At 33.8% G+C, this 21926-nt stretch overlaps 1 protein-coding gene across 3 annotated transcripts in view; it reads right to left on the bottom strand.

Moving 5' to 3' along the window:
* The window catches only part of NBEAL1 (neurobeachin like 1), a 153374-nt gene that overhangs the window by 88314 nt on the left and 43134 nt on the right, over nucleotides 1–21926 (bottom strand). For 2 of the 3 annotated variants that reach the window (XM_069578037.1, XM_069578036.1), the window contains 8 exons: nucleotides 18067–18152; nucleotides 15148–15454; nucleotides 13370–13476; nucleotides 4545–4628; nucleotides 2502–2600; nucleotides 1830–2410; nucleotides 790–922; nucleotides 61–180 (listed from right to left, as the gene is read on the bottom strand). In XM_069578037.1, coding sequence (XP_069434138.1) covers nucleotides 61–180; nucleotides 790–922; nucleotides 1830–2410; nucleotides 2502–2600; nucleotides 4545–4628; nucleotides 13370–13476; nucleotides 15148–15454; nucleotides 18067–18152 — 1517 coding nt within the window. Of the gene's footprint in view, nucleotides 1–60; nucleotides 181–789; nucleotides 923–1829; nucleotides 2411–2501; nucleotides 2601–4544; nucleotides 4629–6995; nucleotides 7083–13369; nucleotides 13477–15147; nucleotides 15455–18066; nucleotides 18153–21926 lie in introns of all 3 variants that reach the window. The other variant, XM_069578035.1, reaches the window with a different exon arrangement.

Genomic DNA, 21926 nt, shown 5'->3' with positions numbered 1-21926 from the left:
AAAAGTGTTCAAGAGTTCACAATCAACTGGTTGCATAAAGAGTAGGTTAGATGTGCTTACTTCATTCATCGCAGGAAATCTCAGAGGGGCAGAGACCTTCTGCTGTCCATTGTCATAGATATAGACAAGGCTCTGACCAAAGGGCCTTTTTCCAGGCATGTGAACAATGGTTATGTTGTGCTGGTAAAGTAAAACATATACTTAAAAAGTAAAAATTGCATTAAGTCCTTGGGATGACAAATGTTTTCAGAGTATTACTACATAACTAGTTCGTGTGAACAGTAAAAGGGTAAGTTTAAGCATAACTAAATTTTGATTAAAATGATGTTGTTACAGTAAATAATAATTTTGCTTGAAGTGCTATAAAAGCACTTCTCAATATTCTAAAAAATCTATACACAACTATAACATAGTACCTCTTCTGCATTTTCCAAGTCTGTGTGCATTCTTTAGAATAATTTTTTCTAATGAGAAGCATTTTATTTTTTAAGAAAAGCAATGGAAATGTATTATTTTTAACAACCTCTGTTTTCATTTAAAATTGAAATTCAAAATCAAATTTGATTCTAGAAAACTTGAAAGAAATCATAACATTTCAACATAATTTTTAGCAGAAAAATTATTACTGCTGAAATTACAATTATTATGACAAATGGTATTAACTCCTTTATAAGTAAAATTTAACATGAACTCTCAAAAACTAGATGACAACACCTGATGTACATGCATCAAATGTGTTTTTTAAAGGAAAGAACCAGGAAGTTAAATGTGGATGCCCTAAAGTCTTACCCAGAGGGAATCACAGAAACTGTGGTCAGGAAGCATAACTGTCGCATATTCTCTTTTCGTGCACACTGCCACAACCAACATACCTGAATGGGTAATAAAAGCTTCAAAGCCCATACCACTTCCTGTAAAAAAGCTAACAAAAATACATATTATCAGAACTTTTGAAATCAGCTATCCAGTTTTATCATCACTGGGGTACACAAAACTATAACTTCATCATGAATATCTTTATCAAACACACTGTGGCTTACATTCTATTGTCATACCTCATCAATTCCACCTTGCCTCAGAGATGATTTTTAAATCTTTCTTAGGCACAGGTTTAGTTTAGTTAATTATAAAAAGTAGCCTTAGACACAGAATGCCATTAGCAACTGCTAACAAAACTGTAAATTTTAAAATCTTAAAAATTCTTCCATGTGAGATTCAGAAAGCATGAATAAAGGTCTTTAAAAAATCACAAGGCAAGGGTGAAGAATCAAATCAATAAAATTAGAAATGAAAATGGAGAAATCACAACAGACAACATAGAAATACAAAAGATCGTTAAGACACTACTATGAGCAATTACATGTCAATAAAATGGACAACTTAGAAGAAATGGACAAATTCTTAGAAAAGTATAACTTTCCAAAAAAAAAATCACAAGGCATAGTAAAAATTATTAGTTACTGAAATAACAAGTTTGGAAGCACATAGGTTTTCAGGTCCTTCATATAAAGGTATAGTAGCATCCTCAATTGAACAGAGAATTCACCAATCACTTTCAAGTTTACTATTACTTTTTCTTCCACTTTTACAATAATTTTAAGAAGGAACTTTGTGTCCAAATTAGCTTCAGAACTAGCAAAATGTTTGAATGTACAACTATTACTATGAAATAAGCTTAAAATTAAACTGTGTACATCCTGAGGAGAGGCTTCAGATAAATTGTTATATATATAAAAAGTAGAAGCTTTGAAAAGCATTTTCCTGTTGAAGAATCACAGCAGATATTGTTAGGACAGGATCCATTTATATTCCATAACTTTTACCAGTACCTGTATAATTGTTTTCTTTTTCCTCCTTTGTTAGCGTTGCCAAGAGTCAACTGATCCTGATCTAAGCAAAACCAAGCATTGAAAGAAAAGGCAGACCCTGGCCATCTCTGTATGGAAGGCACAGAAATTCCTGCCATACTATGTGACAAATTAAAATACTGAAGAGCGCTCTCTAGACTTTGTTTTCGGGCCATTGTCAGGATTGCTCGAGCTACAGGAGTGGTATAGGGGTGAACAGATTCAGATTCATCCACTCTTAGCAACCTCAGTAGTTGACGGATTTCTTCTGAGCTCACTGACTGACTCCCCAAGGAACCGTGGAGTGCGATCAAGTTCTCAGCACAAGTTCGATGGAGGGAAGAATGGGAATTAAGGGCTTCAATGATTCTAATTCCCATGTTTGCATTGACACAAGTAGTTCGACTCTGCCTGTTAATACAACAGATTTTTTTCAGCCAATCTGAGATGAAGATTTGCAGGTCATGGGATTCTAGCTCTGGAAGCCACTGGATAAGAAGCAAGAGAGGCTGGACATTACTAATGCCCAAAATACCCACTGAAGTGTGGTCACCCTCTACAGCCTGTAAAGCAACATAAGAAACAAAAAATTAGACACCATCTTTGATACAAAGAAAATGGAACTTCTTTTAATAAAGCTAAAAAGAGTCTCACCATATTCATAAGTTCTTTAAGTAGTTCCAGTGGTGGCTGACCCAGTGATTTTAATACTTCAAACATATGTGTATAACCAATTCGTTCTTTAAATACTTCCTAAGGGAGAAGAAATTAATACATCAAAGCAGATAAGACTGAATTTGTTAAAATATTAAAGATGGTGAATAGTATTCATTTAAGTTAATTAACAATATTAAAAAGATCATGAGTTCAATATTTCTGTTTTCTTAAGTTAGATGTCTTCATCTTAAATATCAAGATTCCATATACCTTCTGGAATACAATGTTGTAAAATATGTAAAACAATTGGAATTGAAAAAATTGTGTTATAAAACTGTTCTATTACTTGCAGATCCCTTTACTTTCCTCACTTGCTTTGTTATTAGTACAGTACTACTTGAAGTCAAAATAAAAATGGAGAAAAAAATGAGATTTTAGGGATAACAGGAGTCAGCAGCCTCAAAGAACTAAATTAAAGATTCCTGGCAATTTTGAGTGGTGGCCAGAAAAACACTGGGTATGGTTTTCTCTCTGTTCTTTGTATCTAAATAGTCTGAAATATCTGGAGCACAAAGTTCAATTTAATAAGCTCTTAAGTCACATGCATTTCTGAAATAGTGGGCACCCAAAGTCATAAAGTAAACTGTAAAGACAACCAAAAAACCTATCAATAATAAATTGGTTCAGTAAGTTAGGCAAAAATATATACACTTATCATAAAATCAAAAGATTTTCAACACAACAAGCATGACTGGTTAGTTGTCTCTAAAAAGGAGAAATCACTGACTGTGGGCCAAACACAGGAAGAAAATCTCTTTGCCAAAGGCATTTTAAAAAATAATCTTTCAATTTTAAACCATGCAATGCATAACATAGTTTTAAAAATTATATTAAAAAAAGACTTTGACATCATTTCAGATTTAAATTTTATAATACAGTATAGGCAATCCATTATACTCATAAACCAATTACTTAGAACTTAAAAATAATTCTTCCCTTAAGTAACTATTATAAATGGAGATTAGATTCCCATGCCAGCCTATAATAGTTGCCAAAACCTATTCAGTAGTAATTTAGCCATGAGTTATTTATAGTAACACTTATAGGACAGAGTTAGTCTTCTAACAAAAACCAATGGCATGTAAGAAATATGACTCAAAGCATGGCTTAGGGAACAAGGGATCATTCATTTCTAATTCTAAGAAGAATGAAATATATAAGAGATGGCAGATAAGAAAGTAAAATGGTGAAAATAATAGTAGACATTTATGCTTATTAAGCACTTACCATGTGCCTGGCACTCTGCTTACCATTTTACATAGAAGATACCACTAATCCTTAAAAGTACTCAGTGGCAAAACTACTAGCACAAAATCAGTGTAAGTGGACTGCAGGGTAAAGTCAGTGGTAGTGAATGAAAAAGGAAAGAAAATCCTGAGGATCAGTGACTACAAACAAAGAAGCAGAATTTCCAAGGCCATCTGGAAAAACAAGTCCCAAATTGATAGGTCTAGTCACATATGAAAAGTGTTCAAACTGTAGGCAGTCATAAACTGACCAAATAGCGAAAGGGTGATTACTTTATTAATGAACAAAAATTAGGATATAAATTTTAACTCTGTAAATGCATTAATCAAACAATCAATTAAAATGATGCTTTCAACATTTTAACCCTACTGCTCTCTTCCCAATCACTGACTGATGCTGTAAAGCTCCGGAGCTTGCAGTCAGTCCTCAGTGAATAAAAGCACTCTGTCTTTTAAATTATCAGCAAACCCGTGGTGGATTCATGTCAATGTATGGCAAAACCAATACAGTATTGTAAAGTAAAATAAAGTAAAAATAAAAATTAAAAAATGAAAATAAAAAATAAATTATCAGCAAAGTGATTCTTATGCAAAAATGAGATATTCTGTGAACTATTTCATTTTATATGTGAAACTATATGTATTATATACTTCATATATTACTTTCGGAATTACATAGTGAAAACTGGTATATCTAAGATGACCTTTTAGAGCTTGAGGACTTATGTTTTACCTTAGCAGCTGGAGATTTGTTCATTACTGCTGTCAAAGCCTGAATAGCTGATACAGCCAAACAGTCCAACTGTCCCTGAAACACCTAGCAGAAAAGGAATAAACAAAAGAAATTAATAAATGTATTCAAGATTTATATTCAGTTAGGAAACCTTTTCTCTGAAAACCTGAAAAAAAATAATTATTTAACATGCAATACATTCCTCTTCCAATGACATGGATTTCTGAAGCAGCAAAACCTGTAAGACAAGTTACATACTTGACAGAAAATAAGCCATGTGTCAAAGAGAATAAGGCTACATTCACTCATTACACTAAAATGTTTTGGGAGGGGAAAAAAAAAACACCAAGCTTCATACATGCTTTTTAAAAGTAATGGACAATCTCAAAAGGAAGGGAGGGAAGGCTATCATGATATGTTTTAATTTTCCTTCAAAAATACACTTGAAACTACCTAGGTTAAAATTTCATTAGCAAGTATAATAAGGTGCATAAAACAGTCTTGTCTCTATATTTTCCAAACCCTATGTTATAAATGAATTGGTATGTGCCTATACCAATCTATCAATCACAATTGCAAACAACGTACATCTATTTGTACATAAAATGCAGAATTTGAGGCAGCACAGAAAATGAAGTGTGTACCTATAAGCACTGTCATGTTTTTAGACAGCAATCTTTAATGCCAAAAGCTGTTAAGAAAAAATAAATAAATACCATCTCCATTTTGTCTGTTTAAGCTTCATCAAAAAGAAGAAAGTGAAAGTCATTCAATCGTATCTGACTCTTTGCAATCCCATGGACTATACAGTCCATGGAATTCTCCAGGCCAGAATACTGGAGTGGGTAGAGTTTCCCTTCTCCAGGGGATCTTCCCAACCCTGGGATCGAACCCAGGCCTCCCGCACTGCAAGTGGATTCTTTACGAGCTGAGCCACAAGGGAAGCCCAAGAATACTGGAGTGGGCAGACTATCCCTTCCCCAGGGGATCTTCCCAACCCAGGAATCGAACCACGGTCTCCTGCATTGCAGATGGATTCTTTACCAACTAAGCTATCAGGGAAGCCTCTATAAGAAGAGATGTGTGAAATTTCAGGGTAGTGCATTCAGAGCAAACTGAAAACAAAACCAAAATAGAATATCAATGATATTAAAAAAAACTGAATATGAATGTTAAAGATTGGACTTAGTTGACCACAAAGCACAGTTTGAGGACTAGAAAGTTGTAAAAATTACCAGTCCACGAAATCTACTTTTGGGAAATATGTTACTATGACTGGAAACTCATTATCCCACAAATTGAATTCCCCTCTTTTCCTCCCACTAAAAATGGTGTGGGCAAAAGGGCAATGATTAGATCTTTGTCACTGTAAGCTAACCTCTACCACTTTCAGGCAAGCTATTTAAAGCTGGTATCTTGACTTTTGTGGATGTTGTTTGTTTATTAAGCACTATTGCATAAAATAAACATGGAACAGGTATAATAAATATCATAGTCATTAAACATTCTGCATACAACTAAGTGTGAAAACTACTAGCACAAAGAATTTCATACAACTAAGATTTTGTCTAGACTCTATAGAAGAGGACTAGGCACACAGTGCCTTAATCAGGAATACTAATTGTAAACCTCTAAAAAGATAACTATAACTGATAGAGAAATACAGAAGAGCAGTCTGTAACTGATATTTCACATTCAGAAGAGAAAATAATAGATTATCATGGCTCTTTTTATACCATAGATCTGTATATACATCTGGTCATTAAGGATGTTAATAAAAGACATCAGGTATGTGAGCTCTCTCAGACATTCTAGGAAAGACAAAAAAGCAATTTTTATAGGTAGATTTTTCCAAACTACACTATCTAATGCATAATGAAAACCAAGATGAATTTTATTTTTCTGTCTGATACCTATATACAGTTGAATTTTTAGAAAAGAAAAACATGCTAAATTAAGACTCAAAGAGTTTGGCATCTTCTTCCCTTCCTCCAAGATTTGGGTTGTCCATTGGATTATAATCATTATTTGTCAACAAGAGGCAAAGAATCAAGATATTAAAATTGATCAAACATATTCACGAACAAAGCCCTAGATCCCAATACACCACAATGCTTAGAAAATGAAGCCCCCAAAATATGGAGTCATCACCAGGTGGACAGCATTGAAACTGGGATCCCATTCCTGTACTTTATGTCTCAAACTGAAAAGAAAACACACATACATGCATGGGATACTGTTGACTGTTTATATCCTTCAGCAAGATTTCAATATATTTATCTTTTAGATAAAAGCAATTTTTAATTTTAAAAATAATTTTCAAAAATACTCAAGATTAGAAATAGATACGGTTTGTGTACTTTAAAACATAAGAAGAAAAGTACAGGAACAGGTGCTCCCATTGACTGATTTTGGTCTTCAGCTGATACAAGATGCAGGTTTTGTAGATACCTGGTCCTCATTCATTTCTGTCAGTAATTTGTTGGCAAGGTCTTTCTCGTTCTTGTCTGCCACCTTACTGTTAGCATTTAAAAATAGCTGTTAAAAACAGAGATAAGAATAATGGAGAAAGAAAATTAAATTGTTACCTACAAGTAGAAGCGAAGCTTAAATGGATTGCCATGTCTCTTGAAAATAAATCCAGGAAGCCACTCATGAAGTATACCACTTTAAAATGACAATCGACTATCCATTTTTTCAATGACCAACATATGTGACATAATTAATTATTATTCAGAAACAACAGCAATAATTAAATAATTATTAGGAATACTTAGTTAATTTTCTTGAATTCTTCAAGAATCAGCAAAGAATGACTCAGAAAAGAAGGAAACTGCTACTGAGACAGACTAAAGATACTGTAGTAAATAATGTATAGTAATGGTTCTGTAGCCATGCATGCTTGTGAATTACTATTTAACTTTTAAAAAGGGGTCTTTCTGGCAATACTTCGCAGAGAATCAAATATGCTAATATGTACTTTGACAAGGGAGGTCAGTGTGTAGCATTTCCCAAATTTATGACCACATATTTTGTTAAAAATTTTACAGCAATATTCTCAAAAATCAGGGTTGATTCATGTTGATGTATGGCAGAAACCAACACAACATTGTAAAAGCAATTATCCTTCAATTAAAAATAAATTTTTAAAAATTTACAGCAGTACTCTCCAAAATTATCAAGAGTTAAGCATAATTTATACTATCTTGTATACTAGAAAGAGGGATTAGGAGTATCTATGAATTACATATTTATGAAAAATAACTGTGTTTTCCAAAATATACCTTGATAAGGATGGTACTGCTTTTACACTTTTTGCACATTTTTTAAATGTCCAGCTTAAGAGAAAACAAATGAACTCTCCTATCTGCTTCTGCATTCAGACATTTATAATGTTGTTTTGGTTAAAGTTCAATAAGAAAATTAGCCTCAAAAAGAAACTTTTTTAAGATCAGACTTTGAAGACTCTCTAAAATGGTCTTGGGGATCTCATGATTTGAGAACTGCTCGGTTGAAATATTTACAGTCATTAAAAGTAATCTTTCAAAAAATACATGATGGCCTATGGAAAGATTTATGATATAAAATACTTAAAAGCAGAGCAAAATAACACTCAGTAGTATTCCAATTTTGTAAAGGAAAATACATCTACATTAAAAATATACACAAAAATATTGCTATTATATTTTGTGGTAATTTAAATATTATGCACATATATATGCATTGAAAAAAATATTTAAAATATATTTTAATATTTATTTTTCCTTTGAAATCTCCACACTGTATTTTTCTACAAGATAAATAAAAATCTATATTTTAAAAATAAAAAGAAACTTGTTCAATGTCAAAAGTCATTACGGCAATGTGTGTCCAGAGGTGTGCTTCCCAAAGTCAGGCTTTCAACTTTACCTTTCTGTCTATTCACTCCTAACACTCTTTTCCATAGGTATTCTTTCGTTGTTCCTCTCCTAAATTCTCATTTCTACTAAGACTGTCATGATGATGAATTTCTACGGTAGTTGATTTTAAAGTAGATGTGAAGAAGAAAGAGAAAAAAGTAAAGAAAACAAATTAGATGAGCAAGGCCACAACATCAAAAGCTTTCCAGAATCTTAAGTCCTCAAATGAAACTTTATAAACATATGTATACTTTTTAAAAATGATTTCAACTAGCAAAGTACTAAAGTCAGCATAATGGCTTTGAATCCTCTTTGCTGCTAGAAATTTGCCATTCTTTTCTTCACATTAATTTAAATATTTTTGGACAACTTTAAAAAAAATTTTCATAAACTCAAAGCATATCTCCCCTTTCAAAATTCAATATAGTAAAACAAAATAGTGCTCAAGTATTTAAAGTTCATCATACCTATTATAAAAGTTAAATATATGATTCCTTGGAAATATATTTAAAATATGCTATAGTATGATGAAACTCATTAGTTTTTACACAAATATTCAAAGAAATTAATGTGTATTTAAACTGGTTGGTGAATGTCACGCAAGAAGAGCAAAAAGAAAGCATAGAAACTGCAGCAGAAAGCCTAAAGATTTCCATGTAATTCATGAATTGTTTATGATACTTTAAACTTTAGTTGACAATGCTTCAAATGGGTATGAATATTTAAATGACAATTGTCTTGATTCTGTATTATTATATAAAAGAATAAATGATTCATTACTTATTTTAAAAAAATTTAAACAGAAATCAATCACATCTGTAGCATCCTATTACACATTTAGGAACTTAAGTTTTCACAAGATGTCAAACATTTTTATACATTCATAAATCATATCACCTATCTCCACCAAATGTTTGTATATACAGTGAATAAAACCTGTAATTCTCTTATTCCTAATACACAGAAAACATTCTTCTACTGACTAAACATTGACTTTAAGTACCAATAATACAGTTAGAAAACCACATGTAACAATGAGCTTAGGGTCAGAATACCTGTGTAAGAAATCCTACCTCCATCATATATTAGCATTAACCATGGACTGGTCAGTTACTCTCTTAGGACATATCTCCTTATTTGTATAAGAAGAGAGTTGGGACAGTTTATTTCCAAGGTTCTCCTTTGTTTTTAAAACTTAAGTCCTTTGGGGATGGACATGTATACCCTGCTATATTTAAAATGGATAACCAAGGACCTACTGTAGAGCGCATTGAACCTTGCACAATGTTATGAGGCAGCCTGAATGGGAGAGGAATTTAGGGGAGAATGGATACATGCATATGTATGGCTGAGTACTTTTGCTCTTCACCTTAAACTATCACAACACTGTCAATTGGCTATATCCCAATACACCATGGATCATAGCCTTATCATGGTGAAGGGGCTTGGGTAACTCAATGAAGCTATGAGCTATTTACTTTTTACAAAAAAAAAAAAAACAATAACTTAATGACTCTAATGTTTAGTGAGGAATCTACACAGATTCTGACTAGAATATTCCACAAATAAAGAATACTGCCAGGATAAAAGGCTCAGGTCCCAAAACCTAGCTTTCCTCTCCAAAATGGGTTTCTTCTCAAAAGCAAAATATGTGATAAATAGCATCAAAGTGAAAGTGAAAGTCAGTCGTGTCCGACTCTTTGTGACCCCCACAGACTATACAGTCCATGGAATTATCCAGGCCAGAATACTGGAGTGGGTAGCCTTTTCCTTCTCCAGGGGATCTTCCCAACCCAGGGATTGAACCCAGGTCTCCCACATTGCAGGTGGATTCTTTATGAGCTGAGCCACAAGGGAAGCCTAAGAATATTGGAATGGGTAGCCAAAATTTGAGCACACTCCAGGAGTTGGCGATGGACAGGGAAGCCTGGCATGCTGCGGTCCATGGGGTTGCAAAAAAGTCAGACACGAGTGAGCAACTGAACTGAACTGAGCCTATCCTTTCTCCAGTAGATCTTCCTGACCCAGAAATCAAACCAGGGTCTCCTGCACTGCAAATTCTTTACCAACTGAACTATCAGGGAAGCCCAAATGGCATAAAATAGTTAAATTTTATTTATTTCCTTATTTTTTATTTTGGCGGTGCTGGGTCTTCATTGCTGCATGGGCTTTTTCCCTATTTGTGGAGAGCAGGGGCTACTCTATTGTTGCAGTGTGTGGGTTTTTCACTGCAGCGGCTTCTCTCGTTATGGAGCACGGACTCTAGGGCCTGTGGACTTCGATAGTTACAACTCACAGGCCCCACAGTGTGGCACGCGGGCTTAGCTGCTCCAAGGCATGTGGTATCTTCTCAGATCATGGATCAAACCAGTGTTTCCTGCACTTGCAAGAGGGTTCTTTATCACTGAGCCACCAGGAAAGCCCACCAAATAATTAAATTTTAAAACATTATGACCATCAGCAAGTTTCAAGGTCTAAATTATAAGAAACTTTGATCTAACATGGTAGAAAGAATAAATATTAGCTTGTTGTTATGACAGCTATGTCAAACAGTTTTGTATTTTTTAAAAACGTACTGCTGACCATGATATGACAGAGATTTTTAAAAATTATCTCTTAGTTTCACATACTGTATAAATGCACACTAAACATTTTAGTAGAAATTATTTTATCCTAGTGATTCATCCTTCTGTAGTATGTGATTGAGTTTCTCTACACATGTGAGATCTTGTCTATCACTGAAGTTGTCATTATAATCCATAAAGCCACACTGCATTTTTACAACACAGAGGTTTTACAAACATTTCTCTTATGTCACTTTCACCTCCCTAGGATTTCTTCCCCAAGAATGATTTTTAAAAGGTGGACAGAGAAATCTTGACGCTTCAGTGGTAATTTGGTACTTGTGTTGACTTCGTAAGTATTCATTCTGACTTATTTTATCAATATATTATTTACTATTTTATGCTATTCTTTATAGTTTTACTGTAAGCTAAGCAACATAGTGACATAATGCTTTCAAAGATACTCTCCTAACTGTGTGGAAAACTTCAAGGAGCTGATGTTAAAATTTTTATTCTGGAATATTCTCACAAAATCAGAATGAACCCCTAGTATTTTTCAACTGGGAATTCATGAAAGGAACACCTCAAATAGAAAGCAAAAGCTCTCTGAAGTAATTTTATTTTCAAAGGGTTTTCAAGAAGCTCTCTAAAAGGTTTCTGGTGGCATCTTGATATTTATGGGAATATATAATAATCAGAGATATTAGTTACTATGTAGTCATACACACATCTGCTACAAGTATAAATCAGTAAAAACTTTTAAAAATAAGCAAATTGGAGGTATACATCAAGAACCCTAATAGTATTCTTGTTTTTTGACTTTTCTACATTTTCCACTTATAAGTTGTTTCCATACAGTGCTCCCTGCTTTAAAAAATGTATGCCCTTTGATCTAATAGTTGTATTAGAAATAGAATTCTGTTCCATGAAACTTTAAAGAGTTATGTAATAGCAAACAAAACTGCAAACAAGTATCTATATACTTAACTAATACTATACTTAACTAATAGGGAATATTTAAGTAAGTTATATATTCACTTAATATAATAATAAATAAATATTAAAATCACAACACATGAAAATGTTAATGATGCTGCTGCTACTGCTGCTAAGTCACTTCAGTCGTGTCCGACTCTTTGTGACCCCATGGACTGTAGCCTACCAGGCTCCTCCATCCATGGGACTCTCTAGGCAAGAGTACTGGAGTGGGGTGCCATTGCTTTCTCTGGAAAATGCTAATGAAATAATCTTAAATGAAACAAAAGTACAAAAACATATGCTTATCAAATGCTCATACCAAATTTTAATAATGCGTAACAAAAAAAAGATTTTAAAACTTAACAAAAAAGCTAAAAAAAAAAAATTAAGAAATGCACCAGGAACCTCACATTTTTCTAAAGACAATATAAATGGCCAATAAGCACATGAAAAGATGCTCAGTATCACTAATCATTAGAGAAAAGCAAATCAGACTACAATGAGATACCACCTCACACCCATTAGGATGGCTATTATCAAAAATAAAGGAGAGGAAGAAGAAGAAAAGCAGAATGAGGAGGAGGAAGGAGAAAACATACGTTGATGAGACTATGGGAGAAACTGGAATTCTTGTGCATTGTTGACAGGAACGTAAAATGGTGCTGCCACTATGGAAAACAGTAAGGCAGTTCCTCAACAAATCAAAAATTTAATTACTATGTGATCTAGCAAGCCCACTCTGAACATACGCCGAGAAGAATTTAAAGTAGGGTCTGGAAGAGATATTGGTAATACTCATGTTCATAGCAACATTATTCACGATAGCCAAAAAGTAAGATCAACACAAGAGTCCATCAACAGATGACTGAATAAACAAAATGTGGCATGCACATATATATCCATACAATGAGTTACTATTCAGTCTTAAAAGGAAAGGAAATTTTGCAAAATGCTACAACATGGATGAATCTTGAGGTATTATGCAGAGTAAAATAAGCCAGTCATAAAAAACAAACACTGCATAATTCCACCTATATGAGGTACTTAGAGTAGTTAAAATTATAGAGACAGAAACTATAGTAGTTGCCAGGGGCTGAAAGGACAGGAGAATGTGAAATTGTTTAATGGATACAGACTTTCAGTTTTACAAGATGAAAAGTTATGGGGAATGGATGGTGGTAATGGCTGCAACATCAATGAGAATGTGTTTAATACCACTAAATGATATACTTAAAAATGATTAAGATGGTAAATTGTATGTTATGTGTATTTACCACAATAAAAAATTTAGCTATGGTTATAATATGCTCAAGATAAAATCAAAACATAAAATAATAGCTTCTTAAAATTAAAGACAATAATAATAGTAATAACAGAAAAATACCTTGCAGTTCTGTAGCAGTCGTATGAGATGTTCAAAGCAGTTACTGTTAAGAAAAATAGCCTGAAGAACAGGTCTATCTGTGCAGTCTAACATGGCTGTGATGGTATCTAGGAAAATAAAAACAAAATTATCCATTAATTAAGTGGAATATTTAGGAAAACAGAAACATTCACTCTAGCTGTATAGTTAACTTAGGCATTTCAGCTGACAAATAGATGTAAATTAATAGGAAATAATAAGGAGGTGGAATAGAAAACAAATCATGTACCTCTCTGGAGAAGGGAAAGGCTACCCACTCCAGTATTCTGGCCTAGAGAATTGCAAAGAGTAGGACACGACTAGGTGACTTTCACTCTCACTCAGTCATTTATTTCTTGATAAGAAAAGTGAACATTTTTATACTTTATTATCAAAAATATTTATTTTTGCATATATAAATTATAAACATTTTTCAGAGATTTACTTAGGTCTTCTTCCATTATAAGTGTAACAAACTGTGGTTTCCAACTTGCTATGAATAAGCAACACCTGATTATATTTGGCAACACAGTTTCATTTATACAGCATAAAATTAACATATAGCCATCATGAAAATGAGAGTTAGGTAATTAATCTATTTGTGATGATGCTTTGGTCCTATTTCCTACTAAAACGATGTCCTCACTTGGAAATGAAGGGGCATTTGACATAGGTAATATGAAAGTTCATAACAAAAAAAGAAGTCCATGCAATAAAGACTCAAATTTCCTTATAAACTTCATATTTATAATTTTAAAACATTACATTTTATAACACAGAATAGAAACTATATAATGTGAATCTGTATACAAAACACTGTTGTAATGAATCATTAAGTTTCACCAAGATTTTGATGTCCAGTATTTTTTAAATTGGACACCACACATATACCCACACAATTTTTAAAGTCTCTAGAGTTATACAACAAACCATTCAGTTCAGTTCAGTCGCTCAGTCGTGTCCAACTCTTTGCGACCCCATGAATCATGGCATGCCATGGTTATGTCAGATGGAAGCATATAAAAACCTTTTTCTTTTAACTTCTCTGAATTTTCTAGTTTCGCTATAATGAAAATATTTTATCTCTATAAAAAGGAACTCTCAGTTAATAATATCAGTATACCTATTCATCTAATAAGAATACAAAAAGAAACCACATATATTGGTTAAGGAGTTTGCAGGCAGCAGAGAGAGGGAGAGGGAAAGGAATTGGGTGAGGGAGGAAAGGAGGGGGAGAGAGAACCACAGTGACACAGAACCACCAACACAAAGAAAGAAAGAAAAGCAAGACACACACACAGAGGATCCCAGGAATCAAAACAAAACAAGAAACCAGAAACTCTCAAGAGGAGGGCCATGCTGAAGCAATCGCTATAGAGATGTTAGAGAAACACATACAAACTGATTACGTATGACCCTTTGTGGTAGGTTAGAAATTTACAAATGGCACTTCCTGAAAATTTACTTCTCCTAAAATTTCAAAATCACAGTTGATTTTCTTTTTTAACACTGATGCTTTGAGAGGATTACAACTTTCAAAACAGAATATAATGGCTCAATTTTGTCACTGCTAAAGCAAATATGTGAAAGACAAATCAATTCCACATTAAAGTCAAAATCTATAAACACACAAAATCTAAATTAAACATTCACTGTTTTCTATACAATGGCCATGAATTCTAAATGAAAATGGAGAATAGAAATGTAAAACAACTAGATTCAAAGAAAACTGAACAGAATAAACTTCATCTAATACTCACTCAGCATTTTGATCTGAAGAGCTATGAACCGGTTTTCCCACTGTCTGGACCTCCTTTGATTAGGTAAAGCTGAATGATCTGAATTTAGCAATTTAAAATAGTTCTCCAGAATAGTGCTGGTTTCCACCTGACGCTGATCAGAGCTGCTAGTGAGAAGGATATGCACCACTTCTGTAAGGCACTTCAGAGTCAGCTCCACCTTCCTACCCACTTCTTCAGGATTTCCATCCTCCCAAGAATCACAGTCAGCCAAAACTCTCATAAGAACTTCCATGGTGGCTGGAGAAATTGCCTGCAAAGCATTCTTCTGAAACATGAGAGACAAAAAAAAAAAAGTGAAATCCAAACCTAACTGAAGTGCTGCACATTTGCAAAAACAAAGAGAATTTAATAAATCTGCAGACAAGTTTTTTCTTTACAAACCAACATTAAAAATTTTTTACATGGATACTCTGATAGTCACTGCTGGTGTTTTACACATATTAAGTCTTTTCTTCACTACTAATAGAATTCTAATTTTATTCAGAGAGTCATCTGCTCATATAGAAAATGTACTCATCACCCTCCCTTGTAGCTAGGGGTAGTCCTTGGTCAAGAATACATGCCAGTAGACCAGGAAGAGGATATCGCTTTACAAATAAAAGAGGGAACGATCCTTGGATCTTGGCCTTTTCACCTTTTGCAACTGTGCAGCTATCTGATGGAGTTTTGCAAATAAGATGCTGTCAGCTTTTCCGTATCTCCTTCAAAATTAACTGGCACCTGCCATTTGTCTCCTTCTTCACTAACCTCCTATCTTTGTGTCCAAAGGCAGACACAATGGCCAGAACTCCAGAAGCTATTTTGTAGCCCAAGACATAACAGTAAGGATAACAAATTGACATTCAAAAGGAACCCAAGTCCCCGAAGATCATAAAGCCACCAAATTCACTCTGGACTGTTTACTGCTTTTTTTTTTTTTTTTAATGAGAGAAACGGTAAACTTCTAACTTTAGCTGTTAGAACTTTACTACTTACTGCTATAGGGCATGGCAACCCACTCCAGTATGCTTGCCTGGAGAATCCCCATGGATAGAGCCTGGGGGGCTACAGTCCATGGGGTGGCTAAGAGTTGGGACAGGACTGAACGACTTTCACTTTTACTTTTAAGGAGTTATAAATCTGATACACCCATGATATACTCATGCTTATAATCACAGGCACTTTGTTAAGTACTTTACATATACAATGAGTCATTTGGTCCTTGTGTGTTACTATTTCCACATTATAAATAAAGAAACTAAAACACACATAAATGGTTCATCCAAGGTCATACAACTGGTTAGAAATAACGTAGGATTCAGCCTGGCTCCAGAGCCCTTGCTCTTAACATAGCATGAAACAGCATAAATATGCTAGTAGGAAGCCAGGCATGATGCTGAGGAAAGGGAGACCAATCACTGGACTTTAAATCTCCAACTCTTTATGATAAAGGTGTCTTTTAGATCCTCAATTTATCTAAATACCCTTGTATTGAGGCTATATTCAACAGTCTTATGATTTCAATATAGTTGTAACTATAGCTATGATCCAATCATAAGATTTTGAGTTGTTTTACATATGTAAAATAATAAACTGGCCTTTAAATATCCATTTGATTTCCATGTGAGTTTTAATTACTGGAAATCTCTTAGGGTTCAATTACCTGGAGGCATTAACAAGTCTGGATTTGTTCTAAAAGGGTATGGGCTCAAACCAGCTTCTCCATTAGCCAAGAAGAATGCCATTTCCAATTTTGTTCCTGTGCACTTACTAATTCTTAGTAGTGAAGAAATGACGGAAATGGGGAGGAACTGAAGCAAAAGGTGGATACTAGCCAATAAAGGAAAGTGACAAAGCAAATAAAGTGAAAAATAAGATTCTGGTCACCATTCCTCTTACAACGGAGACTCTTTATCTTCTACAAGAGTGAAGAGGAGAGGGCAAGGTGACCCACTAGGAAACCCAAGCAGAATTATTAGCAATACCCATAATTTTGTCATCAGTAGAAACGATATACATTTTCATGTGTTACAGTTACAGTGTCTTCAAACATCACTTATGCTAATCTCTTCTTCGAAATTAGTCACTAGACTTGCTACTGTATTTTTTGATTTGGTATGTTATGAAGAAGCCCATTACTACGTAACAGACTTGTTCTATTAATATTTTAGTAACTGCATTTCAGTATAGTTTCCTTTGTGATGGTGTGTATTTTCTTTCAGGCATGTGAAAACATTCTGACAAGAGGCTATATCAGACTGCCAAAAGGGTATGTGGGACAAAATGTGTCAGAAACCTCTGATCTAAATTTGTGGTTAAATAAAACAAGTAGAATGTTCCCTCTGAACTATAATCCTGTTTTCAACTAGCAGTTAGACTCAAAGTTTACCACAGTTGTTAAGACATTCAACTGAAAAAAATAAACATTACTCAAACTTCTTTATTGTAAATGATTTTTAAAAGTTGAGTTGGTTGAAAAAATGTATATAAACCATGTACGTATGAACTTAATAATTACAAGTAGACAGAAAAGTGACTAAATTCATATGTCCTAGGAAATGAAAGTCTGATTTCATCAAATGAACTATTAGAGATGACTATCCTCTATATTCTAAAGTAACAACTGGAAGCTGAAAGTCAATACAACTAAGAACTTCATATACCAAAAACTGTTAAATCTAACTATTTATGCAGTAATTTTATAGTGAATGCTAATATTATTACTTCAGTGTTTTTGAAATTTATAAATAAAACTAAGTAAATTAGTTTTAAACAAGATTTAACTTCAGAAAAATATTTGTTCATTAAATTGCAAAAAGACTTCATTAAATAATCCATGGCAAACTGTTTGTACTGTTTACTGTCATTTTACAGATTAACTTTCAACATGTTCCTCACCTGCCCACCAGCTACTATGGCTCCAAAGAGATGCAATAAGCAACACTTAAGACTCTCCTTGAGATGTTCACTTTCTTGAAAACACTCTGCAAATACAATACACAAATAACTATATGAGATTTCTCTTTTACAGTATGATTGATTTCTAAGGAATGTTTGAATGGAAATATTAAAAATTATTTGTGAAAAGCTGAAAGTTATTAAAAAGCAAGGTTAATATGCATTTTCCAAAGAAAAAAGAAGAGAAACCATCAATCTTAACATATATCTCCCTTATTCATTTTTATGACTAGAGAGCATTCCACTACAATGTCATACCTTAATTTATTTAACTAGTTCTCTACTGATAAACATTTATGCTTTTTCACTTTCTTTTGATACTGCTAACAATCCAGTAATTAATATCCGTTCACATATATCACTATATACAAAGACAAGATTATAACATGAGAATGATTTCCAATTTTAGACACAAGAAACATTCCAAAAGGAACAATTTTAAGTTAAAAAGTATTGATAAATTTAAAACATTAAGACATCTCAGCTATGTTGGAATAATTTCACTATACAAGGTTTCCTGCTATAAATAACTAGAAAATTTGACAAAATAGGTTTTAGAGATTTTTTTGGTTCTAGAAATTGAAAGTGAACTCAAGGATCATCTCGGTTTCCGGTTTACAGACATTTTCTGAACAAATGTACAGAAAGGGGGAACCCTAAAGGAACATGGCTATTTCCAGAGATAGGAGACAGATTACAAGTTGGGGGAGGCCTAGGCAACTGGAATTCATAAAGCAGTACTAGAAGGGAGGAAGCTATGCAGAGAAAGCAATCCAGAAATATGCAAAGGGCTCACTTTGAGTCCAAGTACCAATCCTTATTTAAACCATGAAATCCTACCAGACAGGCAAAAACCTACAAGAAGTTGTAAACCGAATGGGCAGATTTCACACACATGACAGAGTTCTATTCAGCCAGGAAACACATAGAGAGGATGTAAAAAAAGATACACTATGGAAATTCTAATCGTAAGACTGTTGGAGTGTCAGCAATATACTAGTATCTGACAAAATAGGCAAGAAATATTATCAAGGCAAGGCAAAGAATATTACCATGGATAGAAAGAGACATGAAAATACCGCTTTTTAAAAGATCTGCAATAGTTTATTTTACAGACTTTACATCTACAAGCACTTGAGATAGATATTTTGGGATAAATTAACAAAATATGTGCACAATCTACATGCTGAAAACTATGTAAAATTGACTGAAAAAATAAGTAACATACAAATAATTGATGAGATACATCAGACTCATGAGTTGGAAGTCTAAATATTCTTAAAGTGGCAATTCTCTTCAAATAGTCCCAGAGATTCAATACAATCCCAATCAAAATCCCAGCAAGCTTTTTTGTAACAATACTTAAAAATGGATTCTAAAATATATATTAAAATGCAAATGAAGCAGAATAGCAAAAATAACTTGAGAAAGAAGAATAAGGCTGGAGGTTTTAATGACTTCAAGACTCGATATCAACTCACAATAATCAGTACAGTGTGGAAACAGCATAAAGGCAGACATGCGCAACAAAAAGGAGAAGCCAAAAGTCAACCCATGTTTTACCATCAACCAATTTCTGACAAATGTGCCAAGGTAATTCAATAGAAGAAAGAACAGTTTTTTCAACAAATATTGCTGGAACAATAATGAGAAACCTTAGGCTAGATACAACATACTGACTTAAAACAGGTAACTGACCTAACAAAAGAAAACATAAGAGAAAATCTTCATGACCTTGAGGTAATTAGCAAGATTTCTTTGGGAAGACACAAAAACCACAGATCATTAGAAAAATTTTATAAATTAGACTCCATTCAGATTTAAAATTTCTATGTTTTAAAAGACTCAAATGAAAAGATAAACATTCTAGGAGAAAATATTCTCAGTGATCAAGCTTAGAATAATTTTACCATCAAAAACTACAACTGAGGGACTTCTTGGTGGTCCTATAACTAAGACTCTGCATTCCCAATGCAAGTGGCCCAGGGTTCAAATCTGGGGTCAGGAACTAGATTTTACATGGTGCAACTAAGATCCTGGATGTGCAACAAAAGTCAAGGACCCCACGTGCTGCAACTAAGACCTGGAGCACCAAAGAAATAAAAACAAGTATTAAAAAAAAAAAACCTATACTGATTCTAAAATACTGAGTAAATAAAAGACTGAGTCCACAGTGATACATAAAAAAGGGAGAAATAAAACATTTGAGTATTATTTAAGTATTATTTGAACTCATTTTGAAAACAGTAAAAGAGAAAGATTTAAGTACTTTATGCAGCCTTTTTAGGAATAATTATAATGTATCTCCAATTGATGAGGGAAAATTCTTTTTACAGAATATAACAACTTATGGAAGTATAAGAATGGAATTTGAAGACAATATTGCAACCCTGAATGAAATAACTGCAAGTATCATCAATGAATGCAAAAATATTAAATGGAAAAGTATTGAAAAATAAGATATTCACTCTATGCAGGGTAAGAAAAACTCTTCTTCCTTCTCTATAAGAAAATGCACCAAGAATTAAATCACTGGAAATATGACAAATGCAGATAGTCAATGTGTGACAAATGTGTTACCAGGCAACACTGTTCATGGTAATGACCCTTGATCTGGACTAGAAAGATTATTATGACTATAAATAACCTGATGGGAACTTATAACCCTGGGCTTTCCTGATTTCAGTGTAAATTGTAATTTAGGCATTTCCTTTCCTAGGATTTAGAAGTTACATTCACGGGTATAATGGTATAAACGTCTTCTAATGGGATACTGCACTTCAAAGCCAGGGTGGCTCACACACCCATCAATTTGGTTTCATACCCTCACTTGGAAAATCCAAGTAAAGCCCTTGTAATATTGTGAGATCTCCTTCTGAAAAGAAATGCCTACACTGTTTCACTGGAACGCTGGCTTTCCCAGTGTGGACACATGAGCTTGATTATCTAGCTAAAGACAGTATCACTACTGGTGGTCAAACAAAGTACTGCAGTCATCTTAACCAAGCAATCAAAGAACTAATTGATAAGCAGACCTTTGGTCCTGTGCAAAATGTCCATAAGATATTTGGTCCATGCCAAAAGCTCCTTGATATTTGGTCCTACCCAAAACTATTCAGCACAAACCAAATATGCTCATTTTGGATAGGACCAAATTTCAAGGACCTTTTGGCATAGCCACGTGTCTTATGGACATTTTGCTGTTGTTTGGTCACTAAATCATGTCTGACTCTTTCCAACCACATAGAACCAAATGTCTTTATGTACATTTTGTGTTATCTGCTCAGTTGTGCCTGACTCTGCGACCCCATGGACTGAAGCCCACCTGAATCCTCCAACCATGGGATTTTCCAGGAAAGAATACTGGAGTGGGTTGCTGTTTCCTTCTCCAGGGGATCTTCCCGACCCAGGGATCAAACCTGGTCTCTTGCATTGTAGGCAGACTCTTTACCGTCTGAGCCATCAGGGAAGACATTTTGGGCAGGATCAGTTGCCCTACAAGGGACTATTTCTGTCTTATTTTATTTCTTAGGGGGAAAAAAGGTGAACAAAAATGTGGTAAAATGGCAAAAGGTTAAAATCTGACAAATTTGAGTGGGAAACACAGGGGGTTGTTATTACAGTCTGCAAAATGTTCTATATTCTTGAAATACAGCATAATCAATTTTTAAAGAAAGAAAACTAGAGTCCATATAGATCATACAAATAGGAACCAATTCTCTCAAGATTATTTTCAGTAAAAGTTCTGAAGTTCCAAAATATACTACTGTCTTTAAAACATTCAGCTCTTCTCAAAAGAA

The sequence above is a fragment of the Ovis canadensis genome, chromosome 2, assembly GCF_042477335.2.
Source record: "Ovis canadensis isolate MfBH-ARS-UI-01 breed Bighorn chromosome 2, ARS-UI_OviCan_v2, whole genome shotgun sequence".
Taxonomy (NCBI): Eukaryota; Metazoa; Chordata; class Mammalia; order Artiodactyla; family Bovidae; genus Ovis; species Ovis canadensis.
This window is presented reverse-complemented; position numbering and strand designations above follow the sequence as displayed.